Consider the following 9,223-nt stretch of genomic DNA (forward strand, 5'->3'; position numbering starts at 1 on the left):
CTGTTCATGCGCGTGCTCTTTCTCTCTCTCAAAATAAATAAACTTTTCAAAAAAAATAAATAAAATGGACTATTGAGTATAAATCAATACCAATTTTGTGGCTCTTTCCAAATGGTTTATAATAATCCTTCTTAGAAAATAACAGCATTCTATCTTCTCCCATTTACCAGCACATGTACTATGTAGAATACACTTGAATCAAATAGTTCTTGAGACTATTCTGATTTATGAAATGGAGAAAGTTTTAAAAATCATTTTACTGACAGATGTTTTGGGGAAAATATGGTTAGTATATTTAGAAAAATTATAAAGCAGTGAATTTTGTGGTAGAGATTCCATTAAATATTTTCTTAGGTGCTTTTTATTAACCAATTCTCCTGTAGCCTGTTCACACTCTTGGCATCCCTCTTGAATAGGATGTCGCAAAGTCAACACATATTTTCTAAGTGGAAAACTGTGATCCAGAATTAAGGCAGAAGCAAAGAAAACAAACTCACAGGAGATTGGAAATTAAATTATTTAGAGATAGTTTATTCAAAGTTCTTCAGAATATTCTGACATTAAAAATTGTGAGAACCTTGCCACTTCTTTCTCCAGCATAATGATGACACTCCACTTAGGATTCAGATTTTCAAGTCCTTTAATAACGTGTGGGGAGCACCTTATTATGTCCTGTCAGTACCAGGGAGAACAGACTTCAGTGTGTACCACAGTTGTCCTCTAGTGGGCTTTTGTGAGCACTGCAGTTCCCTGGGCTTCTGGGTCTTCAGCCCTGGGCATTTCCAGAGGTCTTTTTGAGTTGGTTTTTATAAACCTATAAGCCCCATTTGCATTTATTCTGTTAAATGTCAAATTGCAAACGGTACTATTAAAGGGCTTGTACAGTTTAAGGGCTTGTACAGTTTATTCATGTGAGTAGTTACACAACCCTATTTTATGCAACTAATTTGCTTTGTAAACTCCTTTCCTTCATAATAGTACAAGATAAACTTCAATGGACTCCCGGTCCAAATGAGCAGATTCTAAACTAATGACTTTACGGTATTTAAATATTACAATGGCATTTTGGGACTGTCATATTGTACCTTCTTTCCAATTCAGAAGACTTCTGTGGTTTGCATTGCTGTTGTCTGCTTGCTCTTCAACTTTTACATTTATTTGTGACCACACCAAAGCAGCTAAAGGGCAGATGAAAAATCTCAGTCCCTGGCATAAAGCCTATCAATTACTTACCATTTCCACTTAGAATGGAATTTTGGCACATACTAACAAAGCCTGACTGGCCACCAAGTTTGCCTCCTTTTGGACAACCTACTCAATCCATTAGGATTAAGTTTAGTGCAAATGTGATACTCAAAAGAATAATGATTTAAAGAAGAGGATAAACCTTTAGCTCTTCCTTGTGTAAACAAATTCTAAATTTAAGGATTAATATGGGACCTTCTTGTTCAGCCAAGGCTGAGGTCTGTTCTAGCTTGTTGCTCCACCATGCTCAGTGCACGGATTTCACTTCTGGTCCCAGATGTCTGCTCTGCTTCCAGGCAAATGTATCCACATTTCAGCCAGCAGGAAGGAGGAAGAGGGACAGGGCCACTCTCTTTCAGGGTCCTTCTTGGAATTTGTACCCATTACAACCACATCCATTTGTCACATGGCCACACTTGGCTGAAATGTCTTTATTCTGGGCTGTTTTGTTCCAGCTAAAACCCAACGGTTCCAATACCATGGAAGAAGGCAGAATTGATATTTCCCCATAGTTTATAATCCCACCAATTGCCTTCATTTGACAGTTCCTACTCTTTTCTGTTTTTTGCTTGTTTTCTCCTGAAAAGGCACCATCTTCTTCCTTTTCATTTATCTTCCACTGGTGATGTTCTGCTGATAAAGACTGTTTCCTTCTTCTCCCCCTTCTTTCTCTAAATAGACATGTCTAGTGGCCTGTAAGGCTTTCACCATGTTGGTGCATTCCTTCCTTCCACAGGTGATGGCTGTGCCACCTGGCCCTCTGCAGCTGCTGGGAGTGCTGCTTACCATTTCCCTGGGCTCCATCAGGCTCATTCAGGCTGGTGCTTACTATGGGATCAAGCCGCTGCCACCACAAATTCCTCCTCAGATCCCACCACAAATTCCACAATACCAGCCTCTGGGCCAGCAAGTACCTCACATGCCTTTGGGCAAAGATGGCCTTACCATGGGCAAGGAGCTGCCCCACATGCAGTATGGCAAAGAATATCCACATCTACCCCAATATATGAAGGAAATTCAGCCAGTGCCAAGAATGGGCAAGGAAGCAGCACCTAAGAAAGGCAAAGGTAACATCACATTCCTGTGCTGTTATGAAATGGCAGCTTTCCAAAATCCTCAGCTATGAGATCAGGGGAAAAGCTACATTTTATAAATTTTTATTCTTGAATGTATTACTGATATTCATTAAGTGTTCACTGTGTTCTAAACTCTATCCTCAAAAAGTTCAAGACCTAAAAATACAGACAAAATTAGTTTTCTGTTGTGCTTTATTTTAATAGCATTAAATGGCACAAAACACATTTAATAACAAATAATTTATTCTCTTACTCATTATCTGTTCAAACATTTGGCAACTATTTCATGAGCATCTATTTTTGTGTCAGACTCTGGGCCAGATGCTGGGGGGATTAAAGCAATGGGGGAAAAAAAGGTGACAAGTCAGTCTCATGAATTGGGACACCAATGTTGTAAGGACCTACTGTGTTAAAAATATATATATTTGAAAGCATTTTGTGATCTAGGAGCTGGATAAATGTCACTGTTTTTAAGAGTGCTTGAATTAAGCTACTACACCTGTTAATAAACTGATAAAAGGAGACTATAAAAGGTAAGGACTGCATGACAGATGAACATTTTTCCCATTGCTTTCCAGCCACATTCATTAGTTATTCAGCACCTACAACATGCTTAGCACTGCAAGAGACACTTTCTTAAAACTTCAGTTGTTTTATCTGGATTCTGAGGAAACCTAGCATTTATAGGAAAGGAACTGCATCGGCATAGCAATTCCCTTTGAGAAAGTGGAGGCCATTCCTACTGGTCCCTGCAAAAGCAGGAAGCTCTACTTCTGGGGTACGACTGGATTTGGTGCTAAGAGGCCTAGAGGCCAGAAATGAGAGACCTGAAAATAATATAATATTGTACGTCAACTATACCTCAATGAAAAAAAAAAAAAACCTCTCTGAAACTACTTTTCTTCATCTGTAAAGTTAAGATTTGTTGAGAAAAATCAGTGGTATAAGGTAAGTAAAATTGCTAAGTAAATACTAAAGCAACATAGAAACTTCTGACTTGCTACAGCTGGTCATTCAAGAAACTCTAGGTAAGAAGAGTATGTTCAGGCACTGTGCTAGACATCAAGGATTCCTGATGAGTAAGACATGACCCTGTCCCAGAAGTTCTTGATACAGTAGCTACACACTGCTTGGAAATAATATGTCTTAATAGCACTAGAATATCTACCTAGCATAACAGAAGCATTCCCAATTTTCTTCTCTTTAGGAGCTGATAGCCCACTTAAGGGATTATCAGGATTGTTTTTCTTCCTTTCTTGAGTGGCCTGCCTGGATTGTGGCACTTCCTGTTCTTATTCTGATGGGTACCAGATTGCAATTGGGGAATTTGCTAAGAATATAAGTTCTATGGTTCTATTTTGTTCCCTGACAGTAGCTCAGTGAAAAATATGATGGTCAGGATTAAGATATGACTATTTGTTAAAATAAAACTTTGAGGCCATAAATTTCATTTCTTTGTGTTTCATTTCAGTAGCATAGAAGATCCAGAGTTGTATTGCCGTGTAAGGCACAGCATAATCATCCTAACAAACATGTGCTTTGTATTTTGATAACAATCTGAGAAAGCATAACATCTTTCATTATCTATTATCTAATCTTGTAGTGTGGCTATATTATCCTTGCTGCAGAGAGGCAAGCAGAAACAGTGAAGGCTTAAGTGGCCCAGTCCAGATCTCATTTCAAGTCCAAGAAGAGCTTCCTGCCCCTAATCCCAGCTCAATTCCTTCTCCACACTGCTTGTCAGCCTAAAGTACCTTACTTCTCCTGTTTGAAACCTAATTTGCAAATGAGGAATAATTTATTAAAGAATTCATATTTGAGGCTCAGGAAATCCTATAGCACATTAAAGGAATTAAGCAAATGTATTTGGCTCTAGAGACAGACGTGGAAGATGTTATTAAACCACATACAAGATAAAATGCTTCTATTCTTCCCTGAATCCACAAGATAATTACTTTCATTAAACACATCTACTGCTTTTCAGCACAAGAGGAAATATTATTTAGCCACAAAATATGTATTTAATATATAAGATACATTAAAATATTATTTAGCCAAAAATATTAATAGGAAATATTATTTAGCATAAAATATATATTTAAATATATATTAAATACATATAAATATAATTATATATAAATAAGTATATAAATATAAATATATTAATATCTATTTAATATATAAAATGTATTAAAAAATCAAGGACATGGAAAAATACATTAGGTAGAATAAATAATAAAAAAAATAAAAACGCCAACACTGTTTAACACATACACACACCTAGAATACATGAGATGAAAATACATATAAATGTCAAGTGATTATCTCTTGAGTAGTGGGCTTATAGGCAACTTTGATTTTTCTTCATCCTTCTTTGAATTTTCCAAAATCTTCATAGCAAACACACCATCTCAAAACTTTGGAGTTTTGTACTTGGAAAAATGTTTCCTCATTACTTTTTAGCTTTTTTATATAACCAATGCTGATAAAAGCAGCTACAGATATCAGTTCTCAACAGTATTTCAAACATGACAAAACAGTTATCAGCCTGATTGTCCTTTAAGTACGGATAACACAGTCCTGGAAGACGAGCACATTATTCCTAGTCTTTCCTTTCAGTAAGTAATAGGCTAAGGTGTCAAAATTAAATAATGATCGTCATGACTTCCTTAAGTAAGGAATAATAAATATTAATTTTTCTTTCTCTTTTTTTTTCCCTCCTTGCCCCCACTCCCATCCCCTCTCCCCCAATAGAAATACCATTAGCAAGTTTACGAGGGGAGCAAGGTCCGCGTGGAGAGCCTGGCCCAAGAGGACCACCTGGGCCCCCTGGCTTACCAGGTCATGGGATACCTGGAACCAAAGGAAAGCCAGGGCCACAGGGATATCCAGGAATTGGAAAACCAGGTATGCCCGGAATGCCAGGAAAGCCAGGAGCCATGGGAATGCCCGGAGCAAAAGGTGAAATTGGACCCAAAGGGGAGATCGGGCCTATGGGGATCCCAGGACCACAAGGACCTCCAGGGCCCCATGGACTTCCTGGCATTGGAAAACCAGGTGGGCCAGGGTTACCAGGGCAACCAGGTGCAAAGGGTGAGCGAGGACCCAAAGGACCACCAGGACCTCCAGGCCTTCAGGGTCCTAAAGGAGAGAAGGGCTTCGGGATGCCAGGTCTGCCAGGCCTGAAGGGTCCTCCAGGGATGCATGGCCCTCCTGGCCCTGTTGGACTTCCAGGAGTCGGCAAACCAGGAGTTACAGGCTTCCCTGGGCCCCAGGGCCCCCTGGGAAAGCCAGGTCCTCCAGGTGAACCTGGTCCACAAGGCCCTATTGGAGTCCCAGGAGTTCAAGGGCCTCCTGGGATGCCTGGAGTTGGGAAACCAGGCCAGGATGGGATCCCTGGCCAGCCAGGATTTCCAGGCGGGAAAGGGGAACAAGGACTGCCAGGGCTGCCAGGACCCCCAGGCATTCCAGGGATTGGGAAACCTGGTTTCCCAGGACCCAAAGGTGACAAGGGCATAGGGGGTCTGCCTGGGGCTCTGGGACCAAGAGGGGAGAAAGGACCAGTAGGAGCCCCAGGAATGGGGGGTCCCCCAGGAGAGCCAGGCCTGCCTGGAATCCCAGGTCCTATGGGCCCTCCAGGTGCTATTGGTTTTCCCGGACCCAAAGGAGAAGGTGGGGTTGTAGGGCCACAGGGGCCACCAGGTCCCAAGGGTGAGCCAGGGCTTCAAGGCTTCCCAGGAAAGCCAGGTTTTCTTGGTGAAGTAGGGCCCCCTGGCATGAGGGGTTTGCCAGGTCCCATAGGGCCCAAGGGGGAAGCTGGACTCAAAGGTTTACCGGGGCTCCCTGGTGCTCCCGGGCTGCTTGGACCAAAGGGAGAGCCAGGAATCCCAGGGGATCAGGGTTTACAGGGTCCTCCAGGCATCCCAGGGATTGCGGGCCCCAGTGGGCCCATTGGACCACCTGGAATGCCAGGCCCCAAAGGGGAACCGGGCATCCCAGGGCCCCCTGGGTTCCCTGGAGTAGGGAAGCCTGGAGTAGCAGGACTTCATGGCCCCCCAGGGAAGCCTGGTGCCCTTGGTCCTCAAGGGCAGCCGGGCCTTCCAGGGCCCCCAGGCCCTCCAGGACCCCCAGGTCCCCCAGCTGTGATGCCCCCTACACCACCACCCCATGGAGAGTATCTGCCAGACATGGGGCTGGGAATTGATGGAGTGAAACCCCCCCATGCCTATGGGGCTAAGAAAGGCAAGAATGGAGGGCCAGCCTACGAGATGCCTGCCTTTACAGCTGAGCTGACTGCACCCTTCCCACCTGTGGGGGCCCCGGTGAAGTTTGACAAACTGCTCTATAATGGCAGACAGAACTACAACCCACAGACGGGCATCTTCACCTGCGAGGTCCCTGGGGTCTACTACTTTGCATACCATGTTCACTGCAAAGGGGGCAACGTGTGGGTTGCTCTGTTCAAGAACAATGAGCCCATGATGTACACGTATGATGAGTACAAAAAGGGCTTTCTGGACCAGGCATCTGGGAGTGCGGTGCTGCTGCTCAGGCCCGGAGACCGAGTGTTCCTCCAGATGCCCTCAGAACAGGCCGCAGGACTGTATGCTGGGCAGTACGTCCATTCCTCCTTTTCAGGATATTTATTGTATCCCATGTAAAAAAGAAAAGAAAGAGAGATTTAATAGAAGAAAAGAAAATGATGCACCGAAAAAATCCAAATGAAAAATGTAATTGCTTCAAAACATTTATATAGTTGGAAAGTTATATTTCAGTGAAAATTTGAACCATCGTGTACAAATAAAAACTAAGATGCATGTTTAATGCTCTGCACAGCAGCCTATAATTGAAAATGATGGGATAGATTTATGTATCAAGTACTGACACTTGTGTTGTACCCACTGGAATCATATTAGCTGTTGTATTGTTATATGCTTCCATAACCTGCTTATTCAGATCATTCAGAATATTTCAGTATGAAAGATCATAGCTAATGAAAGTCATTTGCTCATACTGTTTAAAGATTTATCAATATGGCTTAAAGAAATGTCATTGATAACAATTACATACCGTATTTACTTGCATAATTTCCTCTGTATTTGTGCAGATATTTTGCCATGGAATGTGGGTGAGGGGTTCTGCTGTGTTACAGCCCCAGCGGGAGGGAATAAGGGGGGACCAGTAGGGTTTTAGTCCAAGGGATATTTCCCTCCTGTCAGAGGCTGTATCTTTTCTCAGCACGAGTCCTACTCAGAATTGTCTATCTTGTCTCTCTAAAAGAACAAGTGAACCAATCGACCACCGTGTAATTTACTCAGTGCCTCCTCTGTGCCTTGCACTGGATGAGACATTTGAGGGACATGAGACAGTGCCACGAAAGAAGCTAAACAACCAGCTGGGAGACAGGGGCAGTAGTTAATTCACTTCTTTCTCAAGGGTTCTTTTTGTTTTATTTTCTGTAATTTTTTTTTTCTTTTTTCTTCCCTCCATGTAATTTCCACTATGATCCAACCAACATAAGCACGTGGAAGTCATAAGAAAAAAATAATAACTTTCCAGTTTTGTGGAATGTTCATTATCATCAGCAGTTTTCAGTTGCTTACATGCCTATAAAAATCCCCCTTCCTTGCCTACCCATACAAATGACTACAATGAGGTTTCACCCATGAAGGAGCTTTAAGTGTTTCTCAGTAGCTGTTGAATTTTGAAGAAATTTCCCAGTGTTGTATATATGCAAATTGGTATGTCTGAGGTTCCAAAATCAATTTCCAAAACCCAAGTCATTTTTTACTTGGGGAGGAAAAGAAGTTTCAGAATTCCATAGGAAAATAATTTTTTTGAAAAATTATTTCTCAAGTTTTAAACTAAAAAAATGGATGTAGTATTTTCTACTGTAGATACTAGGAGGAAAAGGAAAGTTGTAGGAAAAGAACTGTTTCTTTAGAAGCAACCTGAGGAAGAGCTATCTGAAATGTCAAACGGCAAATAAGAGTCCATGCTTCTTTTTCACCTCATACTCAGCACAAGTCAAGGGTCAATACAAGTTTAAAGAGAAAAATAAGTGTCTTTCCAGGTTTTCACTTAGGTACATATTAACTGCTTCGGGCATTCAAATCTGGTCTCAAAATGCAGACAAAATATTTCAGTCAGCTATGAGTCTGCCGCTGACACTATAAGGAATTGGGGATATAATGTGGGGTTATAGTGGTGGACTCTTGTATCTCTTCCTCAAAATTAAAAGTGAGAAGTTGAGGGGAAAGGTACAGATGGAAAAATACACAAATAAATACGGTATAAACACACATGGAAATGTGTCTATGTCAAATCTGAATCATTTTAACCATCAAGAAAATCCTCCCCAACCTAATAGGTGTCTTTTCCCTTATATGGTAAACGAGCACCATTTCTTCTCAATTTCTTAAAAAGAGAAATGAGTTCATTACCAGAGGGTTTCTTATTCACTGCTAATTATATGACAAACTTTTCCCATCAAAAGATATCCAACCCAACTTTCATTTTCAAAGCAGACAGCGTTTCTATGGCCAAATACCCTTCAGGTTGGTCTTGAGGATGCTGGTTTTGGACTGATGACTATGGAGGCAATAAGGACCCACTGGGCTCCTTCAGCTAAACAGATGCATTGAAATGGCTTGGAAGCAAGTCAAATCAGCTGATCTGTAAATCCGTATTTATCTGTACATGTATGGGCTTTTTCTTTCCACCAAGTAAGAAAGTACCTCTTTAGGTAAAACCAAATTTCACATTTTAAAATACCTTCCAACTTATTTATTGGTTGTTACTCAATTGCATATATATATATTATATATACATATATATAATATATATATATGAAATGTGTGTGAGTGTGTATATCATCAGGCATATGCTTCTAACTTTTAGAT

General features: G+C 41.3%; 1 protein-coding gene across 2 annotated transcripts in view; it reads left to right on the forward strand.

Annotated features, from left to right (window-relative positions):
* COL8A1 (collagen type VIII alpha 1 chain) overlaps positions 1-7,408 on the forward strand; it is a 149,365-nt gene extending 141,957 nt beyond the window's left edge. For both annotated transcript variants that reach the window (XM_007095954.3, XM_042956417.1), the window contains 2 exons: positions 1,982-2,312; positions 5,076-7,408. In XM_007095954.3, the coding sequence (XP_007096016.1) occupies positions 1,985-2,312; positions 5,076-6,982 (2,235 nt within the window). In that variant the 5' untranslated portion in view covers positions 1,982-1,984 and the 3' untranslated portion in view covers positions 6,983-7,408. The remainder of the gene's footprint in view (positions 1-1,981; positions 2,313-5,075) is intronic.
* Positions 7,409-9,223: the final 1,815 nt, after the last annotated feature.

Source organism: Panthera tigris, chromosome C2, assembly GCF_018350195.1.
Source record: "Panthera tigris isolate Pti1 chromosome C2, P.tigris_Pti1_mat1.1, whole genome shotgun sequence".
Classification (NCBI taxonomy): Eukaryota; Metazoa; Chordata; class Mammalia; order Carnivora; family Felidae; genus Panthera; species Panthera tigris.